Source organism: Notolepis coatsorum, assembly GCF_963971535.1.
Source record: "Notolepis coatsorum genome assembly, chromosome: 8".
Classification (NCBI taxonomy): Eukaryota; Metazoa; Chordata; class Actinopteri; order Aulopiformes; family Paralepididae; genus Notolepis; species Notolepis coatsorum.
In genome coordinates this window covers 71,441,689-71,466,136 of record NC_140172.1, presented here as the reverse complement: position 1 = coordinate 71,466,136, position 24,448 = coordinate 71,441,689, and the positions used below count along the sequence as shown (strand labels likewise).

The 24,448-nt window shown below is 42.4% G+C and overlaps 1 protein-coding gene across 1 annotated transcript; it reads right to left on the bottom strand.

Moving 5' to 3' along the window:
• Nucleotides 1–1,475: 1,475 nt before the first annotated feature.
• On the bottom strand, nucleotides 1,476–23,791 carry LOC311233088 (LIM/homeobox protein Lhx1-like; the record flags this gene model as incomplete). Its single annotated transcript, XM_084319963.1, has 5 exons — nucleotides 1,476–1,804; nucleotides 10,202–10,367; nucleotides 21,423–21,697; nucleotides 22,631–22,851; nucleotides 23,622–23,791. The coding sequence occupies 5 exons, from the start codon at nucleotides 23,789–23,791 to the stop codon at nucleotides 1,476–1,478; spliced, it is 1,161 nt and encodes a 386-aa protein (XP_084176089.1).
• Between the last annotated feature and the right edge of the window lie 657 nt (nucleotides 23,792–24,448).

The following is a 24,448-nucleotide window of genomic DNA, read 5'->3' as shown; positions in this document are numbered from 1 at the left end:
AAGCAATACAAATGTAACCCAACAATTTCAAAAAGCATTTGCAATTAATGTTTAGCTGTTACTGTTAGTCCTTGTATGAATGGATCATTCAAAACATTTCAGAGTGAAAAACTAAAAATCACTATGTAAACAAAGCCTGGGGCAACAGTGGGTCAACAGGGGAACCAAACTTGAACTCCGGATCAGGCCTTTACAAAACATTAACTCAATCAGTGCCACCCACGTAATATTACGTGATTGCCCGACAACCGTTGGGTGCCAGACCACGTAATATTACGTGTTTGACTAATTTTTATTTTTTTCCGATTTTAATATCCTATTCGGCCAGGGACCCGTATGTTCCCGTTAGAAGCCCTACTGCGATGCCGAGGGTGCAGTACCGGCCAGATTCTCCCAGGTGGCGGTATCGAGCTGCAGTAAACCTTGGTCCAGACCCTTGTGTTACACTGTAAGGTCTCAGGGGGCAGATTTTTACTACGTGGCAAGGCTATAGGTTCAATCGGTCGCATCCGATGCATATGCTGTGATTGATTATGCCGTGGCCCTAATCGACATTGGATGTACCAGATGGTGATCAAACAATTGGAATATTATTTTTGGAATACTCCCGGCCACAGGTAAGGACTATCTGACGTAAATTCTGGCTTGATCATGCAATGTTTTCATACCGATCGGGCTGCTAAGCGTTTTTAGCATTCAATACTAATGCCGTTACTGGTAATCAGTAATCAGAACCCCCCCCCTTTCATGCATTCATGATGGAACATGATACCAATCAAATGCATTTGGATATTTAACTCTAGCTTGTGCAGGGCCGAAACGCCAATCGCTTTAACGTTATTACCTTAGTGCCTTATAACTAGCTTTGCAGGAATGATCCCAGACCATTCCGATATAACGCTCATATTCATTACGGTATAAAACGGGAATGTATTGATGAAAAAAAAAAATCTTTATGGCATATTGAAGGGAACCTTCATACTGTCAATTGACAATGACATTGGACCCATAGCTATAATATAAAATATAGATTTCGCTCTACAAACAAGGTGACACACTTCTATCTTTTAAAGCGTGTCCTAGCTAGAACAGTACGAGGCCAATAGCTGGCACTGATTGAGTTAATATAGCAGCTGTAGAAGCACATTGTTTGATTTGACAAAGAACATTTTATATTGCTCTCTCTATACAAATTTGTTTGTAAGTTATACTTGATAAATGAGGCCCACATCATTTGGGAATGATGAATGAATGAAAGTCACATACATATATTTAACCAATAAACCAATATAAATAAACAAACAAATAAATAAATAATTTTATGAATTAATAAATACAGAAATAAATACATTCATAGATTGATAAATACAGAAATAAATACATTCATAATAACTAACTTAAATAAATAAATAAATACAAGTTACAGTTTTCTTTTGCCATCAAATTGTGCTGTTTACCTTCCGTGTTCTGTCAGGCTACCAGACGGTGCCTTCGCTCATCTCTGAGGAAGGAATGGACAACTGGTTGGTGTATCCGCTGCCGCTCAGAGAGAGGGTGGTGTAGGGCGTGCTGGGGCCACACATCTCATCGGACCCCGGTCTGCTGAGCTCTGGGCTGCAGGGCGAGTCCACTGGGAGGTACCCAGGGTGGGGATGGTGGTGGTGGTCCATACCCCCTAACGGGGCGCCGGTGGGGCCAGAGGAGGGAACAAAAGCGAGGTCTACTGGTGTCAGGGCCTGGGATGGTGGAGGACCTTGGAAGTACTCGTAATGTCCTCCAGAACCGTAGTATTCACTCTGATAATCTGTTAACACAAACGTTGTGCAGAGGAATTATGGTTAGCTTTGACATAATTATGCCCCATTGTATGTTCTCCCTGTGCCCCAGGACAGTTCAGTCAATATGTGTGAACACGCACCACTCTCTCCTAAAGCTAGAAATCAGAGAGAGGGAACCCCACAATCGGTGATGTAACTGGGATGTAAAATCTGATGCTGCTTCATAGACAATGAATGGTGCTCTGACTTTGTGAGGTTAATGTTTGTGTGAGCTCTTACACCCAAATGTATTAATTTTTTCTAGCATTGCTAGAAGGTCTGAACCCAGATTAAAACCGCATGTGGGTGTAAGAGCTCAGACAAAAAATTTATTTTAAAGCCAGAGCCCATTCATTGTCTATGGAGCAGCCTTGGATTTGACATCCCAGTGACATCACCAATTGGTTCTGTGGGGGGGGGGGGGGGGGGGGGGGGGGGGGGGGGGGTTCTCTCTCAGATTTCAAACTTTAGGAGAGAGTGGTGCATGTTCACAAATACTGACTAAACTGTTCTGGGGCACAGGAAGAACATACATGAATTCTTAAAGTAGGTGGCATGCCCCTTTAAAAAATTTTTAAATAAGTTTGAAAGAACAACATAAGCTATGTTGAAAACTGTACTGTTGAAGACAATGTTGAATTTAGAAAATGTAAGAAATAGGCAGGAGGCTGATAAAATAAAACAAAAAAGGAGGAGGAACAGCTGGAGTATTAGTAGGGTCATCTGTGGCACTTCCGTGACCGCGGAGAGCGAAGGTCCGTTTCTCAATGGATTTGTCATCTAGGAGGGTCAATAAAAAAACTTTGCCGGGGTGTATTTTTTAAAAAGGCGGGGAAAATTCGTGAGAGACCAAAATCCAAAATGGCTGGCGTGGAAATTAACTTTTTAATGGTTTGACCTACAATGATGCACAATACATGGTTTCAGAGCTTATTTTGATCAAAGAATACATATTTGGTGATTATATAATGATTTTACCTATTGTTGACCTTCAAATGCAAGATGGCTGCCAATTTCGAGCTCCAAAAGGGATATTTTTCAAAATCGTCACAGAGCCTTCATATTAGGCTCTAATGAAAGCTCTGCTCATGATGAGTTGAATAATATACAGTATAAGTACACAGAAGTAATCTCTGAGGTCAATAAAGTCAATGTTTGTGTGTAAACAACAGTTACTGATTTGCAGTTCTCCATTAAATAGGGTTGGCTACTGAGAATATGGTGTCCAGTTCATACCATCACATTTTCATAATGAACCAAACATTATTTTGCACTATAGCCTAACATAAAATAGTATTCTGTATGCAAAGCTAGCAAGGTTAGTTGCTTGAGCCGAATGTAACCCTTGTGCGCTGCTTATTTATTTATCTTACTTTGGTGTTAACAAAAACTATGGGTCTGAATGTACCACATCACTGGACAGTGCACTACCACTGCTATCAACCTGGGCGTAAATGTCCATGGCATGACAAGGAGTAAAGATCTGGTAGACACTCTGCACAAGAGTGGTGTCTGCTCCTCTATGACCACTGGGCTCTGATGGATGTGGAGGCATCAGCAACCTGCCCACAGGAGATCGCAGACAGCAAGCCAGCTATCGTGATCATCGACAATGACGACTTCAAGATTGACACTATGACAGGTGTCCTACTACAGGAGCCCATCGAACAAATGTCATGTACGTGCAGCCAGAGAGCTATGAAAAGAAACCAGGCAAAGAGACTGCTGAAACGCTCACCAAGAAGAAGGAAATCTCTGCACAGCTAAAGCAGAAGTGTGCAGAACTGACAATGGTTTGCCAGTACAGATGCCCCCCTGGTAGCAAGAGTGAGCCACCTGCTCGTCCTGGGGTAGATCCACCAGTGGATGGGTCAGCTCCGCAGCGTGCTCACTCTGTGATACATGCACTGTCTCGTGTAGACAATCATGGTACCTGACCACCACCTGAAGAGCAGCGAGTTCCAGGATACAGTGGTGCCCAGTCCTGCTGTCATCCACCACCCAACAAGAGCAAGCCTTACTACCACACAACATACAATGAACCTACAAGCAAGTCAGTGGTGAATGACATCATGGTGAAACATGTGGAGGCCATGCGGCTGAAGAATATTCCATTCTCCTTTCTTGTTGGTGACCTGCCCACCTACAAGACGATCACTCAGCTCAAGGCGGAGAATCCAGAAATGTTCAAGGACATCATCCCAATCCTCGGAGCTTTCCACCAGCTGATGTCCTACATCTATGCCATCTACAGGAGATTCAAGGGCTCTGGAATGGCAGACACTCTGGTTACAGCAGGGGTAGTAGTGGAGGGGTTGGTAGACCAAGCACTACGAGGAAAGCACTACAGACGGGGCGTGCGGTGCATCCTGCTCTTGAGAGAGGTTCTTATCCCAAATCAACTGTCAAAGATTCTTGAGCACAAAGAACTATCAGAAGACATCAAGGAGAACCTCAACATTCTGTGGAATGCACTGACTGAAACTCAAGAGGCTCTACAGACAGCTTACTGTGATCTTGAGAATGATGGCGACATGAAGGAGCTGATCAACAGAGTTTATGAGAAGCCTGGCACAGACATCGGGGACTTTTGGGTCTCGTTCTTGGAGATGTCTGACCCACATGTACAATGTTTTGATGCATGTCATGGAAGAAATGGCTCTGAGTACCTATCGTCAACCTACAACATGCTGCCAGGACTGATGGCATACGACAACCATGACTATGGGAGGTGGTTGCCAGACTACTGGGCAATGCTCTCTTCACTGTCAGATGAGCAAATGGAGTTCTTCAACGATCACTTTACCCAGTCGATGACAGGGCTACCCTACTCCTGCCAGCCCCTCAATCTTTGGATAGAAACAACTATGAATCTGAACTCAAAGCTAAAGCAAGGATGGACTCAGCTTTTAAAGAATGAGAAACAACTGTTCTCAACAACAAGGAATGCAAACAACGTTGCAAGGGTGAAGTCTACTGTGAAGCGGGGCCTCCAGTGCCAGCGTCGTCACAGGAAGCATGTCGAATGCCAGCCAGCGAGGATGAAGAAGGATAAGCAAGCAGTTCAGGACCTGCAGGCATGCATGAGGGATTTTGAAGCTGACCCATTTGACATCTCCTCACCTACACTGAGGTCACTACAGTCTGGCCTGGTCACCTCACAAGAGTTACTGCATGACCTTAAGACTGCAATTCCAGATGGCCATGCTCAGGTTGAGACTTTTCTGCAAGAGCGGGTGTTCACTAAGATCAAGCCTCTTACTGCAACCATCCACAGGAATAAGAGACGGAATTTTGCAAGTGAAAAGAGCTGCGCACCTTCTGGTGCTCATATGCAGGTGGCCAATATGGAGAGATCAGGACGAGCGGCCCTGGTGGACCTAGCAGAGGGATCTGGTATGATACAACTTGAATCATCCCTTGAGAGAAGAGTGACAGAGGAGTGCCTTTCACTCTTCAATGTGGATGGGTCAATGCGCAAGACTGTGAAGAGCAAGTTGTTAGAGCTTTTCACCCTAGAACCAGTTCCTGAGGAACCGCAAAACTACGTGAGCCTTTTAGACATGGGTCTGATATGGCGGCTTGCCACCCCCACACCTGAGGAAGCGGGATGGTTCAGAGTACCATAACCAGAGTGTCTGCCACTCCAGAGCCCTTGAATCTCTTGTAGATGGCATAGATGTAGGACATCAGCTGGTGGAAAGCTCCGAGGATTGAGATGATGTCCTTGAACATTTCTGGATTCTCCGCCTTGAGCTGAGTGATCGTCTTGTAGGTGGGCAGGTCACCAACAAGAAAGGAGAATGGAATATTCTTCAGCCGCATGGCCTCCACATGTTTCACCATGATGTCATTCACCACTGACTTGCTTGGAGGTTTATTGTATGTTGTGTGGTAGTAAGGCTTGCTCTTGTTGGGTGGTGGATGACAGCACGACTGGGCACCACTGTATCCTGGAACTCGCTGCTCTTCAGGTGGTGTTCTTGTACCATGATTGTCTACACGAGACAGTGCATGTATCACAGAGCGAGCACACTGCGGAGCTGACCCATCCACTGGTGGATCTACCCCGGGACGAGCAGGTGGCTCACTCTTGCTACCAGGGGGGCATCTGTACTGGCAAACCATTGTCAGTTCTGCACACTTCTGCTTTAGCTGTGCAGAGATTTCCTTCTTCTTGGTGAGCGTTTCAGCAGTCTCTTTGCCTGGTTTCTTTTCATAGCTCTCTGGCTGCACGTACATGACATTTGTTCGATGGGCTCCTGTAGTAGGACACCTGTCATAGTGTCAATCTTGAAGTCGTCATTGTCGATGATCACGATAGCTGGCTTGCTGTCTGCGATCTCCTGTGGGCAGGTTGCTGATGCCTGCACATCCATCAGAGCCCAGTGGTCATAGAGGAGCAGTGTATCTGCAGAGCTGATGCAGACACCACTCTTGTGTCTAGAGTGTCTACCAGATCTTTACTCCTTGTCATGCCATGGACATTTACGCCCAGGTTGATAGCAGTGGTAGTGCACTGTCCAGTGATGTGGTACATTCGGACCCAGAGTTTTTGTTAACACCAAAGTAAGATAAATAAATAAGAAGCGCACAAGGGTTAAATTCGGCTCAAGCAACTAACCGTGCTAGCTTTGCATACAGAATACTATTTTATGTTAGGGTATAGTGCAAAATAATTTTTGGTTCATTATGAAAATGTGATGGTATAGGCGGCTGGGTGGCGTAGCGGAGATTGCGCTCGTCACCAATGCAAGAGACTCCGGTCTTGAATCAAAGTGTCAGCATTGCTTGTGGCTTGGGCCAGTCGTCATACTATCTCAATTGGCAGAGGTAGCGGGTGGAAGTCGATGGGTGGGGATTGGACAGCGACTCCTACAGGTCGGTTGGGTGACGCCTGCACAGCAGAGACAGGAAGTATTGGGGGCAGCGTGAGCCTCCCACGTGTTACTCCACTGAGAGTCCGTGCTGTCTGGTGAAAAGATGCGACAGGCTGCCTCCTCGTGTACCGGAGGGGACACGTGATGCAAGGCTTCTATCCTCACTACAACCAGTCTAGCAACGTTCAAGACAGGGGAGGGGAGAATTGGCTATACGAAATTGGGATGGGAGGAAAATAGAAAAATAAGGAGAAAAAGTGGATAAAGAAAAAGAAAATGTGATGGTATGAACTGGACACCATATTCTCAGTAGCCTACCCTATTTAATGGGAAACCGCAAATCAGTAACTGTTGTTTACACACAAACATTGACTTTATTGACCTCAGAGATTACTTCTGTGTACTTATACTGTATATTATTCAACTCATCATGAGCAGAGCTTTCATTAGAGCCTAATATGAAGGCTCTGTGACGATTTTGAAAAAAATCCCTTTTGGAGCAATTTCCACGGCAGCCATTTTGGATTTTGGTCTCTCACGAATTTTCCCCGCCTTTTTAAAAAATACACCCTGGCTAAATTTGTTTATTAACACTCCTAGATGACAAATCCATTGAGAAACGGACCTTCGCTCTCCACGGTCACGGAAGTGCCACAGATGACCCTACTATATTGCTGCATGCAGACTGAGTTTTGCAGGGGTTTTGTTACTGAACAAAGTATTTTCAGCAGTTGGTTGTAGCATAATCAAAACACAGATATTGTAGTTTATAGCTAAACATTTTAGTAATGATGGGGAAATAAAATGTTATACTTCAACCGAAAGGGAACTGTTAACTCATTGACTGTGCCCATGCGTTGAACACCAAAAACTAGTATATTCGTTTTATGTTTTTTAGATTTTTTATGATACTAGACAGTCCACCGGACCTTCTGTATGGATTTTGTAACACTGTGATGACGATCAAATCCCGATAGGTGGCAGTCTCGCCTACCTTTGAGTAGATTTTTTTGCTAGGATGGCGGTGCTTGATCAAGCAGCGGCTTTTTGTCTCGCCAGAAACGGCAAATCAACTATTATTTGCATACTAATGTTTGTTCAGTCTATTCGCCCAGTATATTCGCGCTGACCCTTTGTACACAAGACAAGGGCTACTGGACATTGGTTCACATGTCGGATTACTGGATATTTCCATCTTTTTCAATGGACCGAACGACATCGTCAGACCTCCGGGCACACCGGGTCTGTTTACATCGCCTCCCCAGACAAGGGATCGAAAGCAGAAGCGGGGCCACAGAGGTTGCGGGCGACTGAGCCTATAGCTCTGGCTCCTCATAGTGCTTCTCTTCCCAGCCTCCTTCTTGCAAATTCGCTGGCGCACAAAATGGATGAGGTACGTTTATGGATTACAAATACATGGGGGTGTCTTGTCCAACTCCAGAACTCACCACCGGGCCAAGCCAGGGGCATGATTCACAAAAGACGCGATATCTCGCTTCCTAGAAAATTTTCAGGGATTTTTGGGAAATGGCCACTCTTTAGCCTGGGATTGCACAGGAACCGATGTATGTAGAAACAAACTCCCTGTTGGGAGTATAAATATAAGCATTTCAAATGAGCCATAGTATGTCTCCATAGCTATAATATAGAATATACGATGGGTCTACAAACATCGTTAAAACGGTCGGAAACGCTGGCACCAGGGATTAGAGATGGGAAAACAGCGTGGCAATCAATGATTAATTAATCATGATTTGATCGCGCCTCTAAAGAGCCAATCAGCCAATCACAGCACGATATCAGCAATTTGTCTCGCTGCAGGCGGGTTAGGAAGGAGGTAAAGGGGATGTGACCCCATTGACAGGCAACCAAATAATGCAACGTTACTTGATGGAAATTATGGCTTTCTCTGGGTTTGAACATTGTTGGAAACATTTGGGATAATGTAAGTACACAACTCGTCGTTTTTAGACATTTTAATGCGGAAATGTTACACATTAGGCTATGTCTTTAAATAAATGTCAAACCAAATTAATTTGTACAAGACTGTATAGTTTTGGGATATGTATATTTATAAATCTGTTTTATTTTTTGGGGGAAGAGTGTTCCTTTAAGGTTAGGCAAGGGAAAAGACTGGTTATGGTTAGTTTAGGTAAGTACAACCAGCTGGTTAAAAGTTTATTTTAAGATGCATATCTAGTTTTTTATTGGATGTTTTAAAAATATGTGCATATTGGCTGACATATTTCAAGGTAAAACATTTTTGATCTAAATTGGATATTTAAAATATGAGAATGCCCTGCCAGTTGCACTTAGCAAACTCAGCCAATGGTGCTATAGGTTACAACAGTCAACAGAGATCAATTATTGCTTGCAGGGCCCCAAAGATTATCATTATTTTAGAAATAGCCTATTTTCTGTATACAGCTGGAATCCTGTTTGGTTGTCCGCTGCATATACAATTCCAAAACCTGATAGTGGAGAATAAATAATTGACTTTGCTATTTCTATAGTCACCCTTGTACATTGTATTGTATTGCTATATGCTATAAAAAATTCAATGTAAAAAAAGAATATTGAGAAGACTGAGCCATTTAACAAATTCATCCTCCAATCTATTCTCCATTATTTTGTCCCTCTAGTGCCCCTCCTCTCTCAGGCAGAGAGCCGTAGTACAGGCTGTACAACACGAGTATTCAATGATTGTGTTTGTGCATTCTTTTTGAGTAATTCGTGGGGTTGTGCATGTTGCCTTACATGGCTGGGACTGTTAGGGAAATTACTAACTGGAGAGGAGGAGGACCCAGGAAAGGTTTTAGTGCCAGGGCCCCAGGAAAAGGTCTTAGTGCCAGGGCCCCAGGCAAAATGTCTTAGTGCCAGGGCCCCAGGAAAGGTCTTAGTGTCAGGGCCCCAGGAAATGTCTTAGTGCCAGGGCCCCAGGAAATGTCTTAGTGCCAGGGCCCCAGGAAAAGGTCTTAGTGCCAGGGCCCCAGGAAAAGGTCTTAGTGCCAGGGCCCCAGGAAATGTCTTAGTGCCAGGGCCCCAAGAAAAGGCTTAGTGCCAGGGCCCCAGGAAAGGTCTTAGTGCCAGGGCCACAGGAAAAGGTCTTAGTGCCAGGGCCCCAGGAAAATGTCTTAGTGCCAGGGCCCCAGGAAAATGTCTTAGTGCCAGGGCCCCAGGAAAAGTCTTAGTGCCAGGGCCCCAGGGCCATGCAAATGCTCCCTTGTATGTATGATATCATTGTTGTATAGCTTTCATCTGACAGTTTACAAAATCAGACAGACCAATTCAGGTGAGGGCATTTCACAAGGGAAATGTACCAGTGAGAAGGAACCAGCTTCCATTTTAATAGGCCTATAGTTCAATTGCCGCACAGTTCTGCCATTTAAATAGACTATAGCCTAAATCAGAAATAACCTGTAGTTTGAATAAAATGGCAAGGACCAAAGAATACATTTTCTTCCTGCAGCAAATGAATCATGAAAACATTACCGTATACCCTACCTTCATAATAAGAGAAGTGACCATTAGGGAGGAGCTCTCCTGGTTCAAGCCGATCCACAAGTGCTCTCATTCTTCGTGGGCTGCGGAAGAACCCATGTCTCCTGCCGCCCAGGGTGCTCAGCTGCTTCATACGTCGTTCCTTAGACCTGCGGTTCTGGAACCATACCTACAGCACATTGTGAATCTAAGTCAATGGCCCAATCAGCGATCCGAACGCAAACAAAATGGGTTGGCCCCACCATAAAAATAAAAAATAAACCTGGTAAATAATATGTTTTTCATTGTATTTACTGTATATTATGGCTGTAAAAGGTTTGTTTACATTGGTCATGTTTGTAAACACTGCAATGATTATACATTATTCTATTTAGTAAAATAGACCTATAAGAAAGTTTAGTTTTCCATCTCAAAATATTCAGGAATTGTGAATGTACATCACATTGATATGGTAAGAAATGGGGCTTTAAGCTTTGGGCAAAATGTACAGTCAATGGGTCTCATTCCCCAAAATGTTCCAAAGAGTTCTCTTGGCAGACTTATCTTGGAACCGACTGAGACAGAATCAATGACAAGTTCACTGAGTCCCCAACGTGCTGGTAATATATATTTTTTTATACTTGCTATACTTATTTTATACTTATCCATTTTTGTCTAGCACAGTCTCTGGAGCATAACAGAAAGAAGCATTTTGTATAAAAGTATTCTGTACTTCTGTATGACTAAAGAAACTTGAAACTTGATATGTCTTAAGTGGCTCAAACGGTCGCACCTGTGATGTGATCTGATATCTGCTTGGGGAATGGCATTATGTCTCAAACGCGAATGCGCGTCCCCGTTCAGGTCATTTGCATACAAAACAACACCTCCAGAGCTCCTTATAAGGCAAAGTAATGACGCAGCTGTGTGGAAATGGATGCGGAAGTGCCTTGCGAGTCTTGCACGACCCATCGAAATGAGATTAGATTAATGTATTGTCATCAATCATATATAGTACAGCTCGTGGACGTGGTACACCTGCCGCAGCGCGCGCACACACACGCGCTGTATACTGTAGCCTACGGCGTAATGAATGAACGCAGTATAGGCTTATTATTTCATTAATGACTTGTTGCATTAGGATTTAGTAGATACTATATGCTCTGCCCTACGTACAGTATAGGTACAGTCTGTACTTATACTGTACATAGGGCAGAGGCAGAGCATATATATAGTATCTACTAAATCCTAATGAAACAAGTAACTAGAATATATTAAGCCTATACTGTTCATTAGACACGTAGGCCATACTGGCGCACACAAGACTTGTTATGGAATATTAATGCAGTCTATTTCCATGCGATTAGCTTTAGTTCTTATTTATTTATTTATCCACTGTCATTTCAGTGTTGGTGTATAGGCTATATAGTATATTTCAATATAAGTTTAATTGATTAATGATATATTCAAAGGAATGCAGGTTTATAGCTATATCAAACAAAGGTCTGTCCCATTGTATACCAATCAATGGGATATATTGCATGTTGACCTGCATTCTTTCAAATGTATATAATTAATCATTAAAACAGATGTGTAACAAATAAGAAATACAAATTCCACAGAAGGCATTAAATAATTATTATTTTCAATCATTTCACAATAATTGCATAATTGTGTTTGAATATCTGAGTAATTAAAGTAATTATACATTTGTCCAAAATAGCTGGTTGAGATATGGTTAATCCAGCTGCCCTGTGATCAGATGAATCCATATTATTTATTTTTCCGACACCAAATGCGTAATTTCTTATCGTACAAATATTGTCATATTTATTTTAATTATGATTAAGTAATTATTTGCATATTCTTGGTATCTAGGGACATATATGGATCTCAGTGAATGTATTTCCAGTGTCAGAAATATTGTGTCTATTACTAGGCTTGCTTAAATTGTGATGAAACAAAGGAGAATATGAATTATGATTTTTCTTTGCATCTTTGACAGTGAATAACACCATGCTAATGATGACCAAACATTAGAAACTGCCACTGATCTCGTGCAGTACCTTCTTGAGATCATGTGTACAAGAAATCTAAGGAAATGAATAAATGGAAGATGATTAAACAGAAGGTTCTGTAGATACAGTACTGAATTCTCCCATCCGGACCAATGCAATTTGAAATATTATTATAGAATATAGAATAGCAGGCTTATAAATGACCTTATTATAGCCAATTCGCACATTTCAATTTGGATTTAGTATCACCATAATGAAATCTACTGTAATCTACTGTACTTTTTTATTTTCACCACAGTGCAACCGTTTTGAAACTAATTTCAGATCTAATTGTTGCTGCATGCTAACAATAGGCAAGAGAAACTAACTGCGTTTCAATATTTGTCAAAAACGTTACCTTTTGTGGTAGAATTATCCCGAATAATAAGAGTTATTGAAATAATTCGTACAGAACTATGAACCTTGAACCCCATAGAATCTTACAGGAAGTGTAGTTTTGAAAAATGCCAACGCAGATCCAGACCTCTGGATGTCCGCTACAAAATGGCTGCAGAAAACTACAATTCCCATGATTCAAGGTTTTACAAAATGGTCGCCTCTCGCGGAATATATACATTTCGAAGAGGAAAGTCTATCTATATAACACTTTAACCTATTCCTAAACTAACGTATTGATGATAATATACATTCTAAATGCTGTTGTGACATGGTTATGATGTTTATACTTGAATACGTTTGAAATAAAAATCGCTACTTTTATAGAACAGTCTGGAAATTATTGATTTATGACCAGATGTCATTTGCGGTCCACCGACGAGGGTAAGAGATCTTAGATTTTGGGATTCCCCAACCGTGTTAAATATCTGTTTTATTGATTAATTATACATTTGAAAGAATGCAGGTTATAGCTATATAAAACGACAAATGTCTGTCCCATTGTCAATGGGATATATTGCATGTTGGCTATAACCTGCATTCTTTCAAATGTATAATTAATCAATAAAACAGATTGTTACGGACTGTGTCCTTATGTATATATATAGAGGGAGTAATGTATAATAATCTGTTGTATATATAGGCATGTGTTGTTTGTTGTGTTCTTTTGTCTCCCTCTTGTGTCTACATATCCCCATTCTCAGGTGTCTCAGGCCATGTCCCCACGTATCTGGATCTTTTGCCAAACGGATATTCTCAGGCTCAGTTTAAAAAGAAATCCTCGTCCACACGACAGTGTAAAAAAGAAAAACCTGATCCAGACGCAAACACATAAACGCATATAAATTGCTCCAACAAGCATGCGGGCCAGTAGGTGGCGATAAGCGATATCCCAAATACCATAGTGGTACGAGCGGTCAGGACGACTGAGAAACGATAGGAATTGTCCATTGGTTCACCCAGCCCACTTGACCATTCCTAGCATTTCCATTGGCTATATTGACATACATAGATGATAAATAGATAGATATAGCGGAGGATTATGCAGTCCAGAGGAAACAACCAATCTAGATATGTCACGATTCAATGCTTTACTTCTGCGCACTGGGCGACAGAGAGATACAATGTCAATGTTGAGATCACAATCTCCGGATTCTGAAAGTAAATATGGCAAGTCCTTATCACAAACTATATATATACTAATTACAACAAGACATTCATTAATTGCATTGTACTGTTCACCGAAGTTATTATTACTTCAAAGCGCTACTGCCTATATGGATAAAATAAGGTGTAATAAGGATGTTTTAGGTGGTGGTAGTTTCTCTGTTAGGACATTATAGCTGAAATATATAGCCTAGCTAGCCTATAGTCGGTCTGATATATATTAGAGAAATAGTAAAGTAATATTCGCCAAACAATCTGACTGAAAATCTTCACTTTAAAATGCGTTTAAGAAAATCTCTGTTTATGTCTCTGAAAACACCCTTTACGTGTGGATGAAAGGCCCAATCGTGGAATAAAATGTGCGTTTGGCAAAATATCCAGATACGTGGGGACATGGCCTCAGTTCCAGCAACAGCAGCAGCTGAGGCTCATCAGGCAATCAAGCTCCACACTCCTTCATATACCCCATTGTGTGCAGTGTTAGTTAGCTCCCTGGTTCGTTTGGTTGTGGTAACTATTCTGTGTCTTTGTGGGAGAGCGGGTCTTTTGTAGAGCTGGTGAAGGCTCTGGCACTTTGTGCTGTTAGTTTGTAGGAAATAGCTTTAGTATTGTTCTTTATTGTAAAGCTGTATCTTTAGTGTTGTGTGTTCTGTAGAGCTGTGGCCTTTTAGGCATTTCGGTTGGTAAAGCTCTGGTTAGTTGTGCTATTGTTTAGTGGAATCCTTGTATCTTTTGATGTTTGTAGCACATTTCTGTTTAACCCTAACCCTGTGTATATTTATTCCCTTGTCACCCAGCCTATGGTGATTGCTTTTCTTTTGTATTAACCTTTTGTTTCGTACACAGGGACAATTGAGGACAGGAAGATACCCTGGGGTCTACATAAGACACCAGCCTTAGAGTGAGCACCGCCACCTGTACTTTTGGGCGTCCGCCAGCGTTTCCGTTAGCTGGTAATTACCGGTATTTGACCGGCAAAATCTGTTGAAGTCCGACATATTTAATCTCTCCGGTCATAATGTCCGGTGAAAATAATTCCCTCTAAGCACAATTTGATTATTTGAATTGTATTAAAATAGGCTAAAATTAAATAGCCTATGCGATGAACGAAACAATCATTACATTTGTTTCATCGTTGCTTCACCAAGCAGCCGGTCTAATAATGACAAAGCTGTGTCAGCGCGAGCTTGCTGCTAGATTTGCGAAAAGCATGGAGCTGCAGACCCACAGAACCCACCAACTTTGTCGGCACAGTGCAGTACTCCAATTCAGCCATTGGCAATTCAGCTGTTGGGTGGGGGGCGATGCTGAGCGGTCCCCAGACCGGACCTAAAAACACTGCTGCTCTGTGGGTCTGCAGCTCCATGCTTCACGTAAATCTAGCAGCAGGCTCGCGCTGACACACCGTTGTCATTATTAGACCGGCTGCTTGGTGAAGCAACGATGAAACAAATGTAATGATTGTTTCGTTCATCGCATAGGCTATTTAATTTTAGCCTATTTTAATACAATTCAAATGATCAAATTGTGCTTAGAGGGAATTATTTTCACCGGACATTATGACCAGCACCAAGTCGTTGGGAGGTGGAGATATACATCACGCAAACCCACGATAATGTTGCCGTCTCTCTCTGCCAAATTTCTCAGTTATTCGCTTGATATAATTAATACAAATGTCCAATATAACGGAATTCGTTAGCTCATAAAAATGTGATTATAACAGACTGCTGTTTATTAATGTCGGGCAGACTGCCCACCGACACCTCAAGTCGGCAGCAGCACGAAGTCTCGGGACTTATTTTATTTGGAATATATTAATGACTGTATATACGCAAAAGTAGCCTAGTTTTAAGTTAAAATATTATAAATGCCTTGAGAATGTCATTCTTTATATAGGCCTATCAATTGTTTTTAAGCTCAATAAACTCTGACCGGAATGTATCCCATTTGTCCGGTAGATTGAAATCTACCGGACACTCAGACCTGCAAAAAAAAATTCTAACGGAAACCCTGGCGTCCGCGCCTGTAAGGGGGGGTGGGTTTTCATTTCCTTTTGATATTTCATTTGGTGCCACTGGTAGGTCCTCCTTGCTCTGTGTTGCTGAGTTTTGTGTTTATAAAAATAAATACTATTATTTTGCTAATTGTTTCATGGTTGTGTCACTGCACCCTCACCTACCCTGTCTGTGCCCTTGTGTTGCGTCTCCCTACTGGGGTACGTAACATAAATGGGGGCTCGTTAATGGGCAACAGACGGTTGGTGTGCGGTGGGCACGTTTGATAGGCTGGTGTTTGGTGATAGTTTGGTTTGTATGTTTGCGCTGGTGTCTCTTTGTGACCATGGCGTCTTTTAGTGTGGAGGGGTTTCTAGGTGATCCCTCGGTTGAGAATTTGGATCAGTGTAGGAAGGAGGATCTGTGTGCTATCGCCTCACATTTTCAGGTCAGCCTTGCTAAAAGTTTGGCGAAGGCTGACCTGAGGGAGGAGGTGGTACGTATTTTGGTGTTTAAGAAGATGCTCGGTGTAGGTGAGGTAGCGTCTTTTATTTCTTCTCCTCATTCTGGCTCGGACGAGGAGCATGAGGGAGAAGAAGGGGCGGTGGTGGGCCCGGTTGCAGACGGGGTAGAGGAGGATAAGCCTCCCCTTTCGGGTGTCACGTCTCCAGTGCCCAGACATGCTTCACTTTTCCCTGGTGGGAGTACTGAGGAGGCCAGTCTTCAGTTAAGTTTGGCACGGTTACAATTTGAGGAGAGGGGGAAGGAGAGGGATTACAGGTTAGCTGTCAGGAAAATGGAGTTGGAGGCTGAGACCGAGCGGGAGAACCGCCGGTTAGAGGCTGAGATTAAGATGAAGCAACTGGAGCTCGACGCTGCTAAGATTGGGAGTCCTGCTTATCCTTCTTCCACGGCTGTGGGGGCTTACGATGTGAGTAGACTTATATCTCTTGTACCTCAATTTCGTGAGGTGGAGGTAGACTCCTATTTTAATGCTTTTGAGCGAGTTGCTACCTCTTTAAAGTGGCCTAAAGAGGTCTGGGCTCTCTTGCTACAATGTAAACTCACTGGGAAAGCCCAGGAGATTTTGTCTGCCCTCCCTCTGACTGACAGTTTGTCTTATGACGTAATCAAGACGGCTGTACTTAGGGCCTATGAGCTAGTGCCAGAGGTGTACAGACAAAAGTTTAGAGCTCACAAAAAGTTGCCTGGCAGGACTTTTGTGGAGTTCGCTCGTGAGAAGGAGTCTGTTTTTTCGGTGGTGTAAAGCAAGTGACGTGTCTGATTTTGATTCACTGTCTGAATTACTGTTACTGGAGGAATTTAAATGTAGTCTGTCTGACCGTTTGGCTACATATCTGAGTGAGCAAAAACGTTGGCTCAGACTGCAGTGCTCGCTGACGAGTTTGTACTGACCCATAAGCAAACGTTTGGTACTCTCCGACATGAGGGTAGGACCTTTTATCCCTCTGCTCACACTCCAGCTAGGTCACACGTTAGTCCGCTGCAGATCTGCCGCAGTGGCTATGTTGGACAGACTAGTCCGCCCCGCTCTGTGTCTCCCCGCTACAAGGAGGAGCGAGAGTGTTTTTATTGTCATCAAGTGGGCCACGTAATAAGTAACTGTTGTTTTGAAACGCAAGGAGCAGTCACAGGCAAATGGGACGACCTAAAGAGGTTGGTTTAGTCCAGACAGTGTTGGCTCCAATGTCAGTGGTCTCTGAGAAAATGTGTGACATACCAGGACCCAGTTACGAACCATTTATGTCGGACGGGTTGGTTTCGCTCAGTGGCAGTGAGTTGGACCAGCGTCCAGTACGCATACTGTGGGATACTGGAGCAGCACAGTCATTCATTGTATCAGACATGTTACCATTTTGTGTTGAGTCATCGACTGGCTCTAGTGTGTTGGTGCAGGGGATCGAGATGGGCTTTGTGTCGGTGCCCCTCCATCAAATACATTTAACCTGCGGGTTGGAAAAGGGGGTATTCGAGGTGGGCGTGCGCCCATCATTACCAGTGGGAGGTGTCACCTTTTTATTGGGTAATGACATCGCTGGTGGCAGAGTTATGCCATGTTTTGGAGCGCCCTACTATTTTGCACCGTAATGTGTTGGCTCCATTGCTCCCTGATGTGGTGCCAGTTTGTGTGATCACCCATGCTCCACAACCTGCAGTTGTGACGAGTGACCAGGCGACGCTTCAGCGGGGTACACTTGCCTCTGAGGCAACACGGTTACCCAGGACTCGTGGTAAGCTGGTAGTTGCCCAGAGTGAAGACGCTGGTTTGGCCACATGTTCAGTTACTGCTCCTGCTCCGGTGATAGCTGGAAGCAAGGGTGTGGTACGTTCTGTTGTGAATAAACGTAAACTTCGGTCAATGAGAAGCCCTTTGAGGCTGTTAAGGGGGCAGCTGATGGGAGAGGCTCTTCACAACAAACCTCAGGTGAGGGGTTTGTTGTCTTGTGTGTGCAGGCTTGAAAAGCGGCTGCATGAGGCTAGTACTGTCTCTAAGGGGGGTCTCTCTGCTGCTCAGCGTATTGTGACGCTGCAGTTTGTACAGTGCTGTGCAGACTTTCTCACAATGTATTATGTGTTTTACTTTGCGAGAAGGAAGAGGGCAGCAGTCTGCCATTGTGCATTTTAACCGTGGACCATCCCTCTGTTTTTTTTGTGAGGTGCCTTCTCAGACCTCTGTCTTAAAACTTTTGATGTTGGTGTTGGGACTGCTGTACCCCTGGACATTTTGTGTCAACAGCACCCCTTGTCATGTCATTGCTACCAAGAGAGGTATGAGGAAACGGAAGGTGATGGTCTGGTTGGTTGATGGCGGTGGTGGAATATTTTTGGTGTTATGATGCGTGTTCTTTGAAGAAAAATGGGGGACTTGAATTGTATGTTGTATTGTATGTTGTGTTGTCGCCAGCCATGGGCTGACTCTTTATGGGGGAGTGTTACGGACTGTGTCCTTATGTGTATATATATATATATATATATATATATATATAGAGGGAGTAATGTATAATAATCTGTTGTGTATATATAGGCATGTGTTGTTTGTTGTGTTGTCTCCCTCTTGTGTCTACATATCCCCATTCTCAGGTGTCTCAGTTCCAGCAACAGCAGCTGAGGCTCATCAGGCAATCAAGCTCCACACTTCTTCATATACCCCATTGTGTGCAGTGTTAGTTAGCTCCCTGGTTCGTTTGGTTGTGGTAACTATTCTGTGTCTTTGTGGGAGAGCGGGTCTTTTGTAGAGCTGGTGAAGGCTCTGGCACTTTGTGCTGTTAGTTTGTAGGAAATAGCTTTAGTATTGTTCTTTATTGTAAAGCTGTATCTTTAGTGTTGTGTGTTCTGTAGAGCTGTGGCCTTTTAGGCATTTCGGTTGGTGTAGAGCTGGTACCTAAAGCTCTGGTTAGTTGTGCTATTGTTTAGTGGAATCCTTGTATCTTTTGATGTTTGTAGCACATTTCTGTTTAACCCTAACCCTGTGTATATTTATTCCCTTGTCACCCAGCCTATGGTGATTGCTTTTCTTTTGTATTAACCTTTTGTTTCGCACACAGGGACAATTGAGGACAGGAAGATACCCTGGGGTCTACATTTTGCATCACGTAGGTGACCTGATGTTAAAGACACCAGCCTTAGAGTGAGCACCGCCACCTATACTTTTGGGCATCCGCGCCTGTAAGGGGGGATGGGTTTTCATTTCCTTTTGATATTTCATTTGGTGCCACTGGTAGGTCCTCCCTGCTCTCTGTGTTGCTGAGTTTTGTGTTTATAAAAATAAATACTATTATTTTGCTAATTGTTTTGTGTCACTGCACCCTCACCTACCCTGTCTGTGGCCTTGTGTTGCGTTTCACTACTGGGGTACGTAACACAGATATTTAACACGGTTGGGGAATTCCAAAATGTCTTAATGGCCCTAAGAGAATTTTTTTGTCTTAAGTCCGTTGGAGAATGAGACCCAATTCTGTTTGGATAAATATGCTATTGGAAAATTGTACAAGTGTACTATTGGCTTGGTTGCTTGTGACCCCTGCTTGGGACTTGACAAAGACCTCCTGCTGTCGGTATGGGTGTTTGATTGTATAGTCTTGAGGTGAGATTCAGGCTAAACGAAATTTAGATAAAATCTAGCAGCCTAAGCCACAGAAACAGTTTCACAAAATGCGGGAGGTAGCATGGGGGAGGGGGAGGTACAGGTATACTGGGCAGGGTAATAGAAAGACATAAATATAGGCAATAAAATTTGATCTGAATGTAAAAACATGAGAGAAATAAACAGTGTAAACAAAGGTAGGGGAGAACGGGAATAGTTGTCACACTTTTTACTCTAGTGTGAATTGCTCATCATCAAAACATCTTTCAATAGTCATTCCTACATTAAATTGAAGCTTAAGATACTGGCTTGAAATGTGTATCCCTCTCATTTTCCAACGTATTGTAACAAAGAGTTAATCACCTATCAAAGACACTCTGACACATTGTGACAACCAACCCCATCATGGGGATGGTTGTCACACACTATGGGGTTGGTTGTCACCATGTGTTTTAATGGGAAAAATCTTAAAAAGAAGACAAGAAGGCAGAACTAAATTTGAAAGTTTAATTGCATTGACAAGTTGAAAAATACATAACTTAATGCATCTTAACATGAACATAAACAGGAAACACATCTTTAGGCCATCCTATATAACAAAATAAGAACGCAATAAATCGGCCTAACAATAATAGCCTACACAACATGTGACAACCAACCCCAAAGAAAATGTGATGACCAACCCCAACTGGAATGTCTTGATAGCATCAAGGCTAACAGCCATCTAACAACTAGTTAGCTAGCTAACAACAATCTAAACTATAGCTATCCCTTCACACTTGTTAAGGGTAATAATTGTTTCATTATAAACCACTTGTGTATTTACAAATGGACATGAAAAACACAAAAAGTCCTCTCACCTCAAGTTCAGCTGTTTCACTCCAAAGATGGTGAACTCTGACCCCAATTATGTACATTTAAATACCAAAATATGGGAGACGGGACCCTCTGGTGGTGAAATATAATGAATGTGACAACCTACCCGTGTGACGATGTCCCCCGTTCTCCCCTACAGATGAGGATCTGTATATCGGTTATATTACTTTACAATAGGGATGTGTAGTGGTTACGTCATTGCCGTTTTTCGTGTTCCACCCTTTGTCCAACGCAATGTAATTCCCCATTGCCCATTTCTAAATTGTCTCGTTTAAAACAAATAAAGCATTAACATTTGCATGGTGTACCTTTCTGTGCTTATTCATCCACAATCTATAGCTCAAGATGAAGATATTTGCAATTAATCGTAAAAAAAATCGCCAAATTGTATTTCAACCAAAAATGCTTAAACAATAATGTTAGTGATAGAAGGGAACTCATTTTGTGCAAAAATGGAAAGATTTTCAATTTCCATACATTACCGAAAATCCATTCTCCCAATGATAAATCCTTATACGGGTGGAACAACCAGTGACGTCAGACTACACCTCCCTATAGATATAGGCAATAACGAATTTGAATCTGAATACATTTGACTAATACAGTAGCATAGACTGTGTCAACGTGTTGGTGCGGGTGTGTGTGTTTACCTGGATGACTCTCATGCTCAGGCCGGTCTCCTGCGACAGCTGCTCTCTGATATGTCGGGTAGGTTTCGGCGTGGCCGAGAACGTGGCTTTTAGGGTCTCCAGCTGCTTGGCTTTGATGGTGGTTCGCGGCCCACGTCTTTTCCCGGTAACGTTCTGCTCGTCGGTTTCATTGCTGCACGCCTCTTTGTCGGATGCGTTGCCCGTTTCTGAATCTTTACCGTCGTCCTGCGCGTCTGGGGGATCCGGAGACAAACTTGGATTGCTGCATGTCGTGACTGTCATAAAGAGAGAAAAAAAATAATGGAAAACACATTTTAGTTGATACAATAATAGCATATATCGTAGTCATATCCATTATGATTTATAATGGCAGAAAACCCAGATAAATATATAAGGCAATAAAGAAGAAGAAGAAGAAGAAGAAGAAGAAGAAGAAGAAGAAGAAGAAGAAGAAGAAGAAGAAGAAGAAGAAGAAGAAGAAGAAGAAGAAGAAGAAGAAGAAGAAGAAGAAGAAGAAGAAGAAGAAGAAGAAGAAGAAGAAGAAGAAGAAGAAGAAGAGAAATAATAATAATAATAATAATAATTATTATTATTATTATTATTATTATTATTATTATTATAGGATCATAACAATAATTCGATTCGATTCGTTTCGATTAGATTAGATCAAATGTATTGTCATCATACAGTATAACGCAAATAAGTTCTGCATCCAAGGAAAGTGCAATAGTAATAAATACGATAATACAGGTGATTAAACTGGGTATATAAATGAGTACTACAGAGTAATAGTGTTAATCAGTGTACATATTAATACTACATACATCTGACAGGTATAAAGACATTATGGTATAAGTCATATATGGTAGTATGATGATAATACTTAACAGTAACACCTACAATTTACAATAAGGTCCCGTCAAGGTTTAGCAATAGTTTTGTATTACTTTTGTATTTTTACATGAGCCTATTCAAATAGCTTACAAAGTCATCAAGTGTATAGGCCAAACAGGCCAAAAATAGCAGCAATCGAAATTTACTTTTAGGTATTCTGCAGTTGTTGTTGTTTTTTATTTATTTTTGTATCCTTGTGATCCTTGTTTTTCTCAAGATCAAGAACAATTTAATAACGACATATTCCGTATGTCAGGAGAACGTTTATTTCTGCAGAACAATATATTTTAGTTGGAATTCCCCGTTGAAATCACCTGAGAGAAGCGCCGTGTCGTTTCCGTTGCTGTTCTGGTAGTCGTCTTTACACACGAACTTGAATTCGTCGAGGATGTACAGTTCCTCCCCGGTGGACAGCTGCTTGTTACACATCACACACGTGAAACAGTTCAGGTGAAACACTTTGCTCCTCGCTCTTCTAACCAGGTCGTTGGGTGAAATTCCCTCGGCGCAACCTCCGCACTTTGTGCCAAATATCCTGTGTCAAAAGAGAGATGAACTATCAGAAAAAGAGAAAAAAAAGAGAGAGAGAGAAGGCCAGGCCCTCTAGGCCTATGACCCGGTCACAGAAAAGTATGCTTGCAAGAATGGTTTTGAAATAGGTTAACTATATAACAGTTTCTTGTTAATCGTAATGTCAATCAAACTATATACCTCGATGATCACAATTGTAATTATAAATTATAATTGCTATTCAACGTCAATTTGAAAATGTTTCATATAACAGGTAATATGGCTTAAGCATTATATTATTTACATAGTATACAAGTTTACATGGCTACTTGAATATATAAACCTATTCTGAAAATGCATGTCAGTGACTGGTGGGCTGTGATTGACATTGATATAGTTTCCTATAAAGGCCTATATGAAGCTATTTAAATCCACTGATCACAGATCGGTATACGCGCCGACTAATTGAGGCGGGATCCATTGACTTGACTCTTGTAGACATCTCTCCGTTAAAACAAAGGACGAATTATAGACGAATCAATCACAGAACATATATTTATATCAGGCCCATTCAGCTTTTGGTGGATCAAATGTCCGCAATCTGAACATTCCCTTGGGTGTTGTGGCATTCACTAGAAATATATAGGAACTTGGCCTATATGCATTCAAATATGTCCACAGTATTTGTTCGAATAAAGTGATTTGGCGACATAATTATGCAATTTTGACTATGTATGTAGAGCATCAAAACAGACCGGCCTCTGCATAATGCTTCAATTCTCGGTTTTACATTACCTGAAGAAGTCGTTTTTACAGTACAATCTCCCGTCTCGTGAAAAACATCTCTCGGTCAAATTGCATTTACATTCACAGCACTGCACGCAGTTAATGTGCCACGGTCTGTCCAGAACTCGGAGGAAAAACCTGTCCACGATAGGCACCTCGCAGGCGGCACAGTGAACCATTGTATAGGGGTTCCAGCCCAGTGTTTGGATGTTTTGTTTGTTCCAATAAGATGCCGCGTCTCCAGAGAAGCAGGAGGACTTTAGTAATGATTTGCTCGAGTTCTCTCCTTATATGATCCAGGGAATACAATTCATCCAAGTGAACCTCTCGGGGATTCTATAATTATCCGTAACTATTGCACTTGTGGTCCACAGGACAACCATATTTCGGTCAATTATAGCCTATATACGACGTTCTGAACAAATCTGAAATTCCAAACATTTCTGGAGTAAAGATACAAAAACGCGCCAGCTGCAAATTGCCAAAAAAAGATAATCCGAGAAGTGCGATTAACAATTTCGCCTAAATGCTAGCCTATAGGCTTGCCATCATTACGCAGTCTGTCCTATACTGTAGTAAGTGTAGTGAAGCAGCTGCTCAGCCCGCAGCCAGCAGCGTTCTGCACGGGGCCCTGAGACTCACCCGCAGCCTGCCTTCACGCTCTGACGTCATGTCCAATAGCAGGCACAGCCAGCCTCTTTGATGCAGCCAGGGGTTAAAGTGAACGATCCAGAAACGCGCTCCGGCACACACATAATATAAATATATATAATATAATAATATATATAACTGGCTTTGTCCAACCGAGGTGATGATGACGAGGGTGTGTCAGTCAG